Genomic DNA, 16,451 nt, shown 5'->3' on the forward strand with positions numbered 1-16,451 from the left:
GATCCTCATACCTAAATGTCTCTACACCTCTTCTTCATCAAAGTACCAACATGGTTTTTACCATACGTAATCTACATTTCTTCTAGATATCTCCTTCTCCTCCCTTGCTCCCCGCCCCCATGGAGGGTAGGCCACTATCAGGAAAAGGGGACCATGTCTCACCCTCAGGCACCCCTCCTTCCAATCCCCAAGGATACTCCACTTAGGTGGTCCTCCCTCACGTATCTGCCCCCAGAGTCTAGATCCAAAAGCGATGGCCTTTTCCTGCCAACCTGAACAGAGGATCCCGGGGGTGTAGATGTGAGCGTGCCCTCGGGTTTCTCACTCCCTCTACCCATATGTACATTGCTTTATTTTGCTTCTCTGGCCAATTTTCTTCAAATGTAAAATCATTTAGCATCTCCCTGTTTAATATGCATGACACTTTAGGCCTCTCCTCCCAACCCTGTGGTTATCCTATGGACACAGTGTTCCCAGCCCCTCTAGAACATCAGCATTAATGGGAGGAATTGCTTTCCCGTATAATGTCTTCCCATTCTGATTCTAAACCTTAGAAATCCTTGGATACGAATTTTGTTCCTTCAGAATTTGCATTTCTAGAATGGCTCTTTTAGAAGAAATACTGGGAGCTGCATGAGAGTTTGCAGTATTGTTCAACATAATGTTTCTTGGCGGGACTGTAATGGAGTTGTTCACCCCCCTCATTAAAAGAGCAGTAACTGTCTGTAATACTGAATTGCACCATGACTTGTACATGAAAACATAAATTCTACTCAATCTTTTTTAATTTTTTATTTTCCCAGCTCTAGTAAATACCATCCTTCCATTGGTCTGGGACCCACTTTTTTTTGGTTTCCTTTATAGCCCCTCCAAATTCCCAGAGTTGAAGAATGACACATTTCTCCGTGCTGCAAGAGGACAAGACACTCCTCATGTACCTGTCTGGTGTATGAGACAGGCCGGACGCTATCTGCCAGGTACACGCATTTAATGAATGTAAACTTTATAGAGCTGTTTAGAGTTTTGAGCCCAGAAGGCCAGTCCTGTAGGATTTCCTCGTACTTTGGCTTGTGTGTGTTTGTATAGGTATATGTGTACATATTAGTTATATTGGTGAGGTTGCCGCACAATAGTTAAGCTGAGTATCACGTTCCCTGGGAAACCCGAAAATTGAATTCCTAATAACATTTGACTTGCATGATGTATTTGGCTGATATTATGCAAACAAAAATGGGTCCACGTGCCCTTTTTCAGCCCTACTTAAGACACATATCATGCCCCTTAGATCCCTCCACCTGCGCTACCAATGAGCCAAGAACCAGGCCGGTGTACAGGAAATATGTTAGTATTTATTTAAATTAAGAGTAATAGAAATCACACAACTACACACACCACCTTCTTGTTTGGACCACCATTAACATTTTGTTGCACAAATCAATTATACAAATTTAGTTAAGAAACAATGCACAAATCGCACTATTCTTTCCTTTCTACAAATTTCACTTCAAGAAATAATTAAACTGATCAATAACCAAAACAATTATAAATGAAGTGCTGTGCAATTTGGATTTTTCTGCAGGCTTAAAAGACTAGCAGTAGGGTTTCAAGATCGGCTCAAATACATATGGCAATTATGATTTCACCCACACTTTTGGTTTAAAACAAACAGAAGGTGATTTAGAGGTTTGTTTTTAGGACCCCTTCACCCTACTTTTGTCTGTGTTGACATTAGAATAATTTGGGGAATTTTTGATTTCAGACCGCCCCCCCCACTCTCCACTGAAAGACCTGTGTTCGGGGAAGCTAGACCAAAAGATTGGACTGATTTAAGAAAAAAGACAATAAAAAAAGTCTGGGTCAAAAAGGATTACACAATTCAATGTATAGGCTATAGTTTTTCAGCGCACACTGGGAATTGAGCTTTGTTAATTTGGAATTTTAACAAAAATCACCTCGTAGTGTTCCACCAAATGGGGGAATTAATTAAATGAATCTTTTAGTTAACTGCGTAGATCCTTAGCCTACTTTTCTCCCCCCGCCCACTATGAAGGGAAAAGGTTTAAGACGAGCAGATTCCCCACCTTTTGGTTTCCCAGGGCTCAGTTCAACCTGCATAGAAAACCTCTGTTTAAAGTTCAGGAAGGCCAGCTGCGTTTTAGGACACTCTGGAAAGTTAGGGCAGGGATCTGGTCACTCCACTCTCAAGGATGACCTCTCACTCTCCGCCATAGGATCCAATCAGATCTTAGGCCTTCCTAGAAATAGACCGATCCACCCAGATGCACTCTCCACAATCTCCTCTGGTGTTCCCTTGCAGCTGTCAGATGGTAAGTTGCAGCATCACTCTTTTGATGGTACAGTTCAGCAGCTCTCTCTTCCTCCTAGTGCAGTCCCCCTTATATAGCAGTGATGACACTACCGATTTCAGAATCTTGGGGGAGTACCCCGCCAGAGTTCTCTCAACTAGGATTGGACAGTTACCCATCTCTCTCCTCACCAATCCAGCCCCTCTCTACAGTTTAAGATTATGGAGCAGGCATACGCTTAATTTACAAGCCCCATTTTGTTCTCATGTCAAATTTTGGGTAATACACTAGTTATGTGGCAAAGCTTCATAATTGTACTGATAACTGCCATAATATTCACATTTTCTGATTCAGCTAATCACAGGGATTTAAATAAGACGACAGCCAGGTCTGCACCATTTTGCACGGCCATGTGTCAATTTTCTGCCATTTCAATAAAAAGCATACCGGTTATGAATACCGATATCCCTTTTTTTTACCCTCCACCCATTGCCCAACTATCATATTTGGAAAATTTTCAGATCAGCCAGAAACGCATCTTAGCTGGCAATTACAGTACCCTGAGTTGCAGGTAGATGAATTTCTCCAAAATCGCCTTGAAGTTACCTAACAAAATGTTACATAAATGAAGAAAATCTGCCTTATGGTTGCTGGGGGAAAAAGGACATAGTTATAATAGTCCTTTTTAAATTAATTGTGAATCTTCATGTGGGGCATATGGCAATTCCCCTGCCTTCAGGCCACATGGTCTCACTGGGTCAGCCTGTAACCAGAGTTTTTATACACTTTGTGTTTGCAGCTTGCTCTTTGAAATTGGTTGCCTGTTTGAAGTTATCCCCTCCCCACCTTTTAGTCATGCTCCAACCAAGGTGAACTGTCCTTCTATCACTGCTCTGCCACAGCTGGTTTGTTATGCATTGGTGGACGGACATTTTCAGTTGTTGCTGCACAAATTCGGAATGACCTGCCGCTGACAATAAAAAGTTTGCCAAATCATTTGGCCTTTAGAAGGGCTTCTGTTTTAGTGTGCAGTGATTGGTCTATGGTGATTTTCTCCTTTTTTCTAGCACCTAGATATCTTCGGATGACCGTGCACTGTACAAATTACAATAACATAACTGCCTTCAGAGCCAACAAGTCTGGTGAACACTGGGGTTTCCACAACTTTAGAAGGACACACTTTATTTCATTTGTAATTAGATGGGGGGATGTTACATCCAGACTGCCAGTGGGGGATTTCTTTGTGAGGTTTGCCCACTCACAAGCCAAAAGGGCTTGCCTTGGGCTGACATTTTTCCATGGAAAACAAAGTGGCTCTTCAAATGTCAATGGTATTTTGTATGCAAAACATAATATACGTTACTTAGTCAACACGCACAATGTCTTTTTCCCCTGACGTTTTTCCTGTTAGCGGTGATACAATTTTCATATTTAAACTGTAAATACACATGCCTAGCCATTTTATGTGACTGTTTAAAAATCCTGTTTTTCATGCAAAAGGTACCTTTGATTTTTCTACTTGCTTTGTGACTTAAAATACTGTTTTTCCTTGGGTAATGGCTGTTAGGGCATTTTCACTGGGCCCTTCAGTTTTAATTTGCCGTCACACATGCAAAGCCTTTTTTGTGTCGGTATTGAAAAATCCTGCTTTTCATGTGAAAGGGACTTCAATTTGACACCTTTCAATGCACCCCACATGGTTAAAATATTTGACACAGCAGGGGGTGCCTCCTTGTCCCATAATTATAGCTATTGTGCTTCACCAAGGCTTTGCAGAAATGAAAAGGCAGTATTTTTATTTATTTATTTTTTGTTGTTGCGAGAGCTAACCAGTTCTAATGGGAATAACCCGGGTTAGCCGAAAATGAAGAGTGGAAAAAATGCCAATGGAGGAGGAAAAAAGACGAAATGACATCAGGCTAGAGGTGCGGAGGAGGAACAAGGCCACAATGAGAAATTGGGAAGGGAAGGGAAGAGGGGAGTAGGGACCAAGTTCACTGCCTGAACGTTTTCACATGATCGGGGTTATACTGGGAAATAACCCGACTTATTTGTAGTACATTGCATATATAACTGGGTTGTGGGAAATCAAGTTTTAAAAAACAAATTGTAAAACAGTTGAAAAAATTAGATTAATACAAGTGAGGAGGGGGTTAATGGTTGTGGCTGAATGATATGGGTACGGGGTTACTTTGAGGAACCGAACGGTGCAATATAAAGTGGGTATGTCCGAAAGGTAGTGTTTTCACAGACATTTATCCTTCTGGATATGAGGCCCATGAACTATGTGAAAATGTTCAGATGAGGGCCCCAAGTACTAGTTGCACCAATCTGGATTTAACTTTGCTATGTTGGCTACAGCAGTAGCATAATCTTCATAAAATCATCCCAGCCTCCCAACATCCCAGAAGATTGCAGTGCTTTCAGTGGCTCAACTTGTTTATTTGAGTAGGCATCAGCAATTATTGTACGGCCAGAGGGGAGGACGAAGTCACGATTGCTCTGCACCAAAAACGTCCATCTGCACCAGGTACTTGTCCCTGTTTCTAGGCTGTTTTGAAGCACAAATGCATCTGTTTATTGCCTGATGTTTTGCAGAATTCAGGGAATTGCGGGCAGGACAGGACTTCTTCACCACATGCCGCACACCAGAGACCTGCTGTGAGCTGACACTGCAGGTAAGATTGGGGCCAACGCAAGAAAGCTCCATTTCAGATTGGCGAAGCGCACCTGACTATGTGGTGCTTTTTTAAATATTCCAATTCACAGCTAACCAGGTAAAGTAGGGGTAGTGCAAGTTGGCCTCTCCCTTGCTCCTGACCCCATGACTTGTGTATTTACATGCAATTAAACCTTAGTTACTTGATGGTGTTTGCGTTTATCATTGGCTATAAAATAGGTTGGTTACATTTGAAAAGCAGGTGTTCTCTTTAATGTGGAGAGGTGAAAGTTTTGGGACTTTATTTTATCACCGACACCTGTTTTCCTTGGTCACACATGTTCTTTCTTTTCTTCAGCCTCTGCGGAGATTCCCGCTGGATGCAGCTATTATTTTCTCAGACATCCTCGTGATACCTCAGGTAAGTACACTAGAAGGCAGTGGTTGCTGCTTCTCTGGTATCCTGTGATTTCATTGCAGAAATTCACTGCACACGTTTTTCAGTGCGGAATATTAATCTCAAAGAAATTCACCTATAATGTAGAATTGGAATAATATGTACAGATAGTACGTTTGAGAAAACGTATAATTTGTTTGATGGGAGGTTCGTGTTGGGATCTAGTGGAGGTTGGGGCGGGGGTAGTGACCTGAGCCCCTGCCCTCCTGCACTCCCTCATTTTGTTATTGCACTAAATTGAAAATCCAAAAATGAAAAATTCTGCAATAGAAAAGAACAGCAGTAAAGGATATGAAACTGCTTTTCTACAACCTAGGGGGCGTATGTAGGTTCTTGTTTAGGTCTTCATCTCCTCCACTATCAACCCAACTGGCTGGACATGTCTGTAATGAAACTGCTCTAGTGCTGACCTTTGATTTAAGATTACAATATGTTGTGGGCAGTGCACACTTGTTTCATATGAACGGGCCAAAAATAGCAAAATACTAGGATTTGTGGAAGGAAAGATCAGGGTTCCATCACTGGCTTCATGTAGGTAGCTATTCTTACCGTAGTCGCTCAGGTGTTTTTTTTCCACATATTACTGTAAGTGTCCCTCAAAGCAGCAACTCTAAGTATGTTTAATCATGGCCTTTCTTCAGGGCACATTTACATTTTGGCCTCTTGGAGATGAATAACTGGCATAGAGTTATAAGGTTCAGCAGGCGAATAGGCAGGTCTTCACAGTATTGCTGGAAGACGGGGTAGTCTGTGACAGAGGGAATTTCAAAAGTAAGGCATTTATACATTGAAGGAGTATGTGGAAGCAGCTTGTCTCTGTTGCTTTGTCCGGAGGGAGGGTGGAGAGGTATGAAATGGGTAAGGGATCTAGTGTGGATGTATTTATGAATCTTCATGCGCAGTAACTGGTGTCGCTGATTGTGGAATGTGCAATACCTAGTGGGATTTGAACAGGGTGTGCTTCTGGATAAGGAGACCAAGAAATTATGGCCAGAGTGATCCATCACCTCTTATTAGCTAGGCCAGTTAGCCCATGCAGAGACTTGTACAGAGGGTTGGAGATGATGACTACAGATCTTTGGCTGATTGGGATGAGATAAGGAAAAATGTACGTAAGGGGTCCATGTGGAAAAAATAAATCTGGTTCTGAAGGAACAATCCAGCATGAAGCCCAGATGTTATTTTGGGTATGGGGGGATAGGGGGGTGGGTTGCAGTCCACAACAGAGGACCAGAAGCCAGAAATGGGGAGTTCTCACAGCTTCTAATCAGAAGCCCTGCTTTCTGGTCACAGGTAGGTTTAAGCCAGTGCTGGCAAATCCGCTGCTATGAATCATTCCCGACATCTAACAACGGACAAATCTATCCATCCACATAGAGCTATAGTTGGGCGACAGCATAGAAGTAACAGTGGAGAGCATGAGCTGTGCTAGATAGGTATGGGTGTTAGGTTATAGGACATGCTCTGATGAAAGGGAATGTAACATGGCACCTTCAGCTCTCACCCTGTCTTTGTAGCTGTAGTATCAGCAATGGATGACTGTCAAAAGGTGCTGAAAAGCCATAAAGTACCACAGTTGTGACACCATCACAATCTACTGTTCTGCATGGTTTCTTCGTTATGAAGAGAAGGGCTTGGTGCACCTGGCTATGGTGGAAGCTGTTCAGATATTAAGCTTGATATTTTAGGAACGCGCACCACCGTAACGGGTACACAGGCAGACCGAGAGGTGCTGGAGGTCCGTGAGGAATCTGGGAACGGCTGCAGAACACTTGATAAAACGGTCTGGAAACCACACCTATGTGAGAGAATAAGTGGGTCTGGTACACTGAAAGAAGCAGACAGTTCAGACGGGAGCATATGCTTGGCAGGAGAGTAAACCAAACCATTCCAACCATTGCGAGTCTGGGACCTGCACCCACATGAGAATTTGAGAATAAGAGAATAAGAGGATCTGGGACCCTGAGAGCAAAAGAGAGAGCTCAGAAGAAAGCCTATGCTTGATAGCAGAGTACACCAAGTTGGTTAAATGCAGAACTGCGAGTCTGGGACTCCACACCCAGGTAAAATTATAAGAGTACAGTAAGGTACAACTAAGGAGATAGTGTCTGGGACCCAAGGAGATGAAGAAGGGAAGAGAACCAAAAGGAGCCAAGGGGAAAGGAGCAAACACCTAATACTTGGAGTTAAAACATTGTGGAACATTTCTTTTTTCGTTATTACCAGAGGCACTATGAACCTTTCTGTTGGCAAAAACTGTCATTATCACTTCTCTTTGGAAGCGAACACCCCACTACATGTAGTTTGGGTTATGTTGCGGTCAAAAGTAGGACTTTGGGACACGACAGTGACAGAGATTTTATTTTGACATCCTGACGTTTTCATTAGTTTTCTTTGACGCAGGGAAACCGCTTTTAGCTTTAGGGACAGAGAGGCCATATTCCCAACCCTTTTCCTTGATTTAATTAAAAGTTTATAACCAAAACTTTTCATCCGTGCCTTACATCTGCACCATTACAATACAAACATATGTACGCACATACATAGAGTAGTTACTTACAATGGGTTGTGTTATTCTGGTAGAGGATGTAGACTGTAGTCTTTTATTATGTCTGATATGACGATTCAAGGGAAATGGTCACCTCTCCCCAAGGGGGAGCTACCCTCTTTGGGACTAGGGAGGTGAGTCTGCTACACTGAACACCATCAGTGGAAAGGGAAAGCCAGATCCCTTGTGGGGAAAGGCAACCTTTGTGGACCGGTGTAAAGACTGGTAGGGGGTGGTCTGCACTTCTGCTCTCTATATGGTAGAGGGGAGGCACAGAGGACCCCAGCCTAGATTCTCTATTCGGTAGCTATGGTCGAGCAATCAAGGCCTAGCTTCTCAGGAGGTGATGCAGGCTGGTTCTTAAGTACAGTATAGTCCCCAAGCCCCCACAAAGGAATGTCCACACACTGTATTGGTTAGAACACAGTCTTTATATAATCAATATTCAAGGTTATGTACACTTATCATAATAACTCACTTTGTACTTAGAAAATCAACAATGGCAAATATATACAATTCTAAAGTGGTACCACCCTTTGTATTAGATCTCATTAAAGTGCATCAACAATACTGTAACAATGTCACACAGATCAATAGAGTGAAACCAGCAATAGAGAGAGGAGAGAAAATAAGATGGTTGAGCAGAATACTGGCCCCTACCACTAGACACAGTTCTGTGTGGAGAGCCCCCCCACCTGGGCAACCTGTAAAATCAGGATAGCACAAGCCCAGTCCATATATTGTTCTGCAAGTCTTATTCCCTCCTATAATGTTTTTACCCCCCCAATGTACCTGGTGGAGTCGAGTTCTTCGAAGAGGCGTCGACAGATCCTTCTTGAGCGACCCCCTTTCAAGCGGGAGTCACGGATCGTCGAGAGGCGTCGAGAAGCGTCGAGGAACTCGGCGTTCGGCGGCGGGGAATCGACGGCCCTTCTTGAATGCCTTCCCTTTCAAGCGGGAGACACTGGGCGTCGAACGTCCGACAACAAACAGGGTAGAACGGCGTTGATGAGGCGGCAGCTTCGATCCAAGCGGTGCTCGTCGACGACGGAGCGTTGGCGTCCTGCAAGGCAGAGGCGTGCGGGGCACCTCGATGACAATTGTTCTGGACCGCAAAGATTGTGGAGACGGGGGCCCAGCAAGGGCGTCGAGTCGTTCGAGTCTTTGTGGTCTTCGGGTGGCGGGAAACCCACCGGCAGGTTTCTCCTCGGCGCGTTGGTCGTCCTCGACTTTCTCCGGCAGGATAAAGCGGTCGACGGTGCGGACGAGGGAGTCCTTCGATTCAAATGTTCTTAGGCAAGGAGCGGACGGCTCCGGTCGTCGGCGGCACGGCGTCAAGTGGTTCCCACGGCTGGGCAACACAACTTCGACGGGCCTCCAGCGGTTACACAAACCTGCGAACCCTGGTCGACGGCAATGGACTTCGACAGCGGCGATGTCCGGGTGCTTCACTTCGATCTCCTCGGCGGTCCCGTCTCGGGTCGGCAGCCTTTCGAGGGTCTGACGTCCAGGGCGCTTCGGCGAAGATGGAGCGGTGCTCGATGGTCCCTCGGAGCACGGGAAGAGGGCGCCTTACCAGGTCCTCTCTCGGGTCAGTCTTCGACGATTTCGGCAGCCTTCGGATCGGTCGAAGCAAATGCAGCAGCAAGTCTTCTTCTTCCAGCTGGGCGTCGAGGATCAGCAGTTCCAGTTACTCTTAGAGTGGAGACTCAGCTCCAGAACGCTTCTGAACAATTACCAGTGGTGGGAGGTCCCCAGATATACTATTCTGTCTCTCATCCACACTGCTGGCACACACTCCGCAGCCAATCATACAGAAGGGCATTCACAACAAGGAGTGTATATTGGTCACACACTCCATTCACCCAGGTCCCACCCACAGGAGGTACCCACAACATACAGTCACTGGGAAGGCTCCAGTCAGTCTAGCTGGGCCTTCACAACAACACCATATATGGAACTTCCACCCAACAGCCAGTCAGGGGGAAGGGGTAGAGTCAGGGCTTCCCACGACTTTGGGAAAACAAGGTAACAGGCAATAGAAAGCCAGGGGCCATCTTGTTTCCTATCAGGAATCAACTGATCCCAATGGCAGGGCCTGGGTATCCCAAAATGGAGGACACCCAGAGCACCTGTCAAATTCAGCATGGAGCTGCCACCAGCCCATACCCTGCTCTGTGGGCCACACACAGGTGCCCAAAAACATATACTAGGGGCACAGGGTTGTACCCCTACCCATGGGTGCCATAAGGGTATCCCATGGGTCTGTACACCAAACCAAAAGAGAGCTGCACTGCCAGGAGTCCCACATGGACTCCTGGGCAGAAAACACGACAGGACACACGATAAAAAACAGTAAAGGACAAGGATTCAGAGGCCCTGTCCCTCTGATGCATTTCCAGCATCACAACCGGGACAACGGCAAGGGTATAAGTCACCATCCCTCCCCCACAGCTAATGACTCCTTTTTGGGATACCTTTAATAACCATATACATCCTTTTACAATGGCTGACTTGGATTCTACTTTACCTGTGCCTAATCTCCTGTCAATACATAGGTGAAATGATGGAACTAGCCCCCTGGAGGAGTATAACTCTGTCAACCAATCACAGATGAATTTTGGCATGACCCATGGAATTTAATAGCAGCAACTTGTAAGTGAGAGTTATTGTAAGGTAGGCATGGTATCACAAGTATGACACTGACACAGTTAAGTTTCAAAACCGTAATTCAATTTGTGGGGTTCGGAAAAACTTCTACTTTGCCCTATAGCTATGATGGGAGTAGTCTCTAGCATCAAATAATAAAGAAATCACAGTCCTAGTCAGTCTGTGTCAAATCAAAATGGACTATACTGATACTGAAAAAACCTAATGCCTGTCCTATCTCTTACACAAGTGTGTAAAGCGGAATGTGTATGCAAAGGAAAATCTGTGTTATAACCTATAAGATCAAGGTGGCTGAGTCAGTTCTCCCCATGTTGAACAGACCAGAGTAAGGTGGCCCCCGTAAACGGGATGACAAACTCTGGCACAGCTTATAAAAAATAAAGGCATTACAAAATGTGGGAGAGGTCCGCTTGGCCTTCCACGTTAATGTCACTTTTTCCAGTTTTCCAAAAGTTCTTTCACGTAGGTCTCCCTCTGTTGGGCTCGGACCTCGCAATCACAGCACTTGCAGGGTTCCCTTCCCCAAGCTTCATTCACATTCGTTAGGGCTTACCTTCCCCGATCTTATTTCATATTCCAGGTCTCCCTTGGTCGGGCTCGGACTTTCCACTGAGGTTGAAGACTTTGAATGTGCAAGACTTTTTCCATAGACCTTTGCAGGGCCACTTTGACTTTCACTGTATCTCTCCCTTATGGTACTTGCCCGAGTGTCTCTTGGTCTTGGGAGTTCCATAACACAATCAACAAAGTTGAAAGAGATCTTGCTCTTAAAACAATCACCTTTAACTTCCCCTTTCGACAGGATTAATCTTGACTATTGCGCATTTCATAGTTCATTCACGTGCCGCTTTATAACGTGACATCAAACATTTTGCCGAGACTTTCGAGTGGGCTAGTTCCTTTCACCGGACTACTCCGCTACTCTGTTTCAGTGGCGTCACAGTTATCAGTAACTTTAGAGTTTCTTTTGCATCTCATCAGCATGCGTGCAGCTGTCAATTGTGAGATATACTGTTGCTGCTTCACCCTTTCCTTGACACAAACCAGCCTTTCATGTCTTTCACTAACTCACCGGGTATGTGCATTCCTTTCTTGTCGCTACGGCTTTGATTCACGAGTCAAGGTTGATACCACAGGCTTGGCCTCACCTCCCCAACTCTGTTGTTCACCCGAGGGGTCGTTGGTGTCTTTGACACACAAATCCAGGCTTCTTATTGTCTAGGATTCGTCTTTCTCCGCGTATCCTTCACGGTTTCCCGGAGGCAACAACCTCTTGCAGGGACCTTCAGGGTTTCCCCACTCTTCACTCTGGTCTCTCGATCGATTGTCCTGCTCCAGTGGGCTCGCCTTCGCCCCGGAAGACCTGCTCCTTCTTGTGTCTCACCTTACTCGGAGTGTCTTTCTGTGTTCCGCATTTTATCCATGTGGGGGGAGCTAATGGGTATCAGATGTATGTGATTATGGTAAAGTGCCTGATTTTGCCAGACCTGATTACCAGGATATGTCCAATGAGATATATAATTGTTAGCCTTTTTACTCTGTCACCTTCATATTCGGCACAGTGTTTGTGTGGAATAAGGGGTGTGGGGAGTTGGGATGTTGGAGAATCCTATAAAATGGGATTGGGTATGGGCATGGGAAAGGGTGGGAAACGGTTTCTCGCCATAGGTTGTCCGACTCCCCAAAGATCCCTCACCCAGGTGATCCTACCGCACTGGTCCACCCTCTGTGACTGGATCCAAAAGTGGGTGGGGGTGGGGGGGCAGGGGGGAGAAGAGAGAGAGAGAGAGAGAGAGAGAGAGAGAGAGAGTGAGAGAGAGGGACTAGCCAGTGAGATGGTCCTGGTATACACTGGGATCTAATGGTACTATTTCCTGAATATCCCTTAAAATTTGAGTGAGTTTTTATTGTTCTTAAGTATTCCCTATCAGAGTTAACTGTTGTCTCATAGTGGGTCACCTCCTCTGGGAAGTTTAATTCTGTCCAGTCCCATGTGGGAGAGATGAGAGCACAAAAATGTGATAGCCATTGGGTATGAGGTGAAAATTCGCTTGGTGAAGGTGTTAGGTCTTGAAGGAAGGTGGAAACATTTGGGAAGTTCCTGTCTATGATGACCTTTTCTGGAAACCCAAGGATAACGACTGATGAAATGAGCGTTGGCTCCCCTCTAATATTGATCGACATGGGTATTTTGTTGTAGATTTCGTTGTCCCCATGCATGCAGGTAACCCTAATTAGGGTTGACTTCTCAAGGTCTAATGGTGCAACTAGATCGGCTCATACTGCGGTTTGTTTGCTACCGAAATCTATGAATGCTTTTACCACCTTTCTGTTCACCACAGCCGTTTCCATAGGTGACTTCTGTTGGCGATTGACATAGACATATACTAACTGATTCTGTCATTTCTTTCCGGATCTTCCCATTCTTCACCTCTCAGAAACCCTGTTTGGACAGTGGCTTGCCATATGACTGGTTTCTCTGCATGAGAGACAGATAGGGTTAGGAGGTTAAACGGATTTTGGCTCCTGACTTCTGGTCTTCTCTTGAAGACTAGGTTCCATTTTTTTATTTTTGTTCTACCTTTTCTTTCATCATTTCTTTTGGTTTAGAAATGTGTGTAGAATGGAGCGGTACAATATTTTTTTTTCTTTTCTCTCCTCTGCTCTATGTAGGGCCTTGAAGTATTTCATGGCTTCCGAATGGGATTGGGCCGTTTCAATGGCTAGCGTGCGACTTGGTTTATTTAGCTCCAACACTGCCTTCCATAAATATGGAGGTAAAGAGTGAATTGCCCAGGGTTATCAGCTCATCCAGATTTGTTTTAGCCACTCATAAAGATGTTGTATTTCTAATTTGTTCTCCTAATTGTAATGAGTTTTCTCCTGGACTCAAATACCTCTTAATTTTTGCCTATAGAAGAAAGAGGGGTTACCGCATTGCGTCTCACCATTCCCCCCCAACCCCCCTCCCTCTCGGAGAACCCTCACCCAGGTGCTCCTCCCGCACTGGTCCATGCCCAGGTCTGTCAGAGTACACGCACCTGAGAGTGGAGAGATGCTGTCGGAGAGGCTGCAGAAGTGAGCCTAGGAGGCCACTCCCTGCCAAGGCAGAACCCAGTTGACCAGTCGCATAAGCATCTCTGCTCATCCTACGGAACTGTGACTGAAAGCGGCACCCGTGGATACAACGTAACCGGCAAATTGGCTGGACTCCTCCCCATTCCACAGAACACTGTAAGGAGCAAAGAGAAACAAAAAGCATCTCAGAGTGGGTAGTGAAACAGAAAAGAGCCCCAGAGTGAGGAGAGACAGAAAACGCCACAGAAGGAAGAAGTGGAACGAGAAGAGCCCCAGAGTGGGGGAGAGAGAGCACATCACAAAGTTTGGAGTGAAACTGATAGGAACCTCAAAGTCGGGATAAACTGAAAGCTTCCTAGACTGGGGAAAAACAGAACACATCTGGGGAGTGAGACTGAGAAAAGCCCCAGAGCCGGGACTGGAAAGGAGTAGACCCACAGAGTGGGAAGAAAGACTGAGATCATACCCCAAAAGCGGAAGTGCCCATGAGAAGCGCTGTAGAGTGGGAAAAGACAAATACTCCAGGTGGTGGAAAGTAAGAAGATGCCAGAGTTGGAGGAAAGACTGGGAGAACCCCAAGAAAAGGGAGAAAATAGAAAAGACAGAGGGAGTCCCAGAGTGGCAGGATACAGAAAGAGACGAACTGGAATTACTATGGTTCCCATGAATTACCTTGTATGAACTGAACTGTGAGCAAAAAAGCAATTTGGAGGTTTTCTCTGGGTAATAAGGGCGGTGATAGATTAGAATAGGATTCTGGATGGAGTACTGCTATTAGTTCAGACATTCTGACAAGCACTTTTTTCTAAAAACCTTACACCATGTCTTTTCAGAGTCCTGGTTCTGGCCTAGGACACTGACCTTTGTTAGAATTTCTGACTCGCATGTTCTATGTAAGGATCCTGATTTCTGAAATCTCCTTTCTGCTAAAGGTTGTTTGCTTTAAATGTGCCTCATAGCTAGGGTGTTTTCAATGATGTTCCTTTTTCACCACCACTAGATCGTTTCTTTCGATGATGCACACTTAGTCCTTTCTCTCTTCTAGTAGCCCTTGGTTTGGTTGCCAGTTGCTGCACTTTTTCCAGCCCTTCGTCATTCCTCACTTAGCCACATGAATTGAGTAGCATAATTTAATTGTAAAGTCTTGACGCGCTTGTCCAGTTAAGGAAACGTTTCTTCGGTCCCATCTCAGAAATAAACTCATGACCATGATTCTATATTCAACACCTGTCTCGGGAGGATAGCTCAGGGGCAACATGCTAGTCTTGGAAGCAAGACGACGCGTGGCAATACAGGTTCGATCCCCAGGTCCGCACTTAGAAACCTCTGGGTATTAAGCACGTTCTAAATAACCAATGACAATTACACCTTGAGTGCAGAGAACAAAGCCTGATCCTTCAGCAAACTGACTGCAAACATTGCATGCAAAGCCAGAGGTTTTGGCTCGTCTGTACACATGGGATCGGCATGGACATCCAGGCATTATCAGCATTTAAGAAGGCAACAGCCGTAAAATGGTTTAAGTACCTGGATATATGATGGTAGTGCATGGCTGATGCCTAGAAAAGAGCTACAACTGTTGGACTGACCAGAGCTTTTTATTTTTGAATTTTTTACTGGAATTCAATGAAGGGAACATATGCTAGGACACATGAATTGCCTAAAAAAGGAAGTGGATGAAGGCACACTCACTTGGAGTTGATTTACAATTGCAAGTAGACCATTACGAAGATTGTATAGCGATAATGGCGACCTCATAAAAGCCAATAATTAAATGTTGCAGCTGCTCAAGAGATCCCATGAGGGTATGTTTTGGGCAGGAATGGTTAGTAGAGGGCAGTATGGCCCTCAGGATTTGCATGACTGGATGGTCGATGGGTGCTGACCTTTTGTATCTTTTTTTTTTTTTTTTTTTTTGTACAACTAAAAAGTCAATGTAGCAAATCGGAACTTGCTAATTCTTGAAAATCTTGTTCGACCTGCAGGGAGAGTTTCTTGGTTTACATACTCGACCTAAGTGAAATGCAGTCGATCCATGGTGACCCATGACCCAATATTTACCAGTTGTGGCGAACCAGAAGTAGGACTCGGACAACAGAACATGGTTCAACACTAAAGTTGTATTTCAAAATAAAGAAAATGCTTCACTAGCCCTATTGCTAAAAGTGGGAGTACCCTTCATGAAAATTAAAAGTAAGGTGCAGGATGTGAAATAACCCAAAACAGTCCTGGGTCCTTTCCTGTCCATTTAACAGACCCTATGACTAGATAAAAAGGAAACTAATATCTAGAGAAAGTGTTTTCACACTGAGGTTCTTCCGGCATCTTAACTGAGCCCTCTTTCCCTACCGCCTTCTGAAAACAATCTCCAAACCAATGTTCATCCCAGGACACAGTTGCTTGCCTGGGATGTTACAGTGGCTTTCAAAAGGAGAAATCAAAAGTTCCAGACCCAAGTTCATCGCAGTTCCTCTGGTTACAAAGTTACTCAATGAGTAACAGAATAACTAAATTCAACAAACGTTTCATTGCTTGGATCCATTGGGGTATCCAACCTAGCCCCCTCTAGTAATACTGTATCTGAAGGTCCCACTCGCTTACTCAAGCCTTCACACTCTGGTAGTGTGTGTGTTCCACTTTTCAGTTCCCTTTTATGGCTCTCTTGATTTTCAATATTGCCATCAGTCTTTGGGACTTCTTGGATAGGCCATTCACAGGTTCTCTAACCCCTGG

At 44.9% G+C, this 16,451-nt stretch overlaps 1 protein-coding gene across 1 annotated transcript in view; it reads left to right on the top strand.

Annotated features, from left to right (window-relative positions):
• The window catches only part of UROD (uroporphyrinogen decarboxylase), a 268,002-nt gene that overhangs the window by 34,092 nt on the left and 217,459 nt on the right, over window positions 1-16,451 (top strand). Inside the window, exons 2-4 of the mRNA XM_069642357.1 lie at window positions 865-977; window positions 4,905-4,984; window positions 5,324-5,386. Of these exons, the coding sequence (XP_069498458.1) occupies window positions 865-977; window positions 4,905-4,984; window positions 5,324-5,386 (256 nt within the window). The remainder of the gene's footprint in view (window positions 1-864; window positions 978-4,904; window positions 4,985-5,323; window positions 5,387-16,451) is intronic.

The sequence above is a fragment of the Ambystoma mexicanum genome, chromosome 1q, assembly GCF_040938575.1.
Source record: "Ambystoma mexicanum isolate Mex_15411 chromosome 1q, UKY_AmexF1_1, whole genome shotgun sequence".
Lineage (NCBI taxonomy): Eukaryota > Metazoa > Chordata > Amphibia > Caudata > Ambystomatidae > Ambystoma > Ambystoma mexicanum.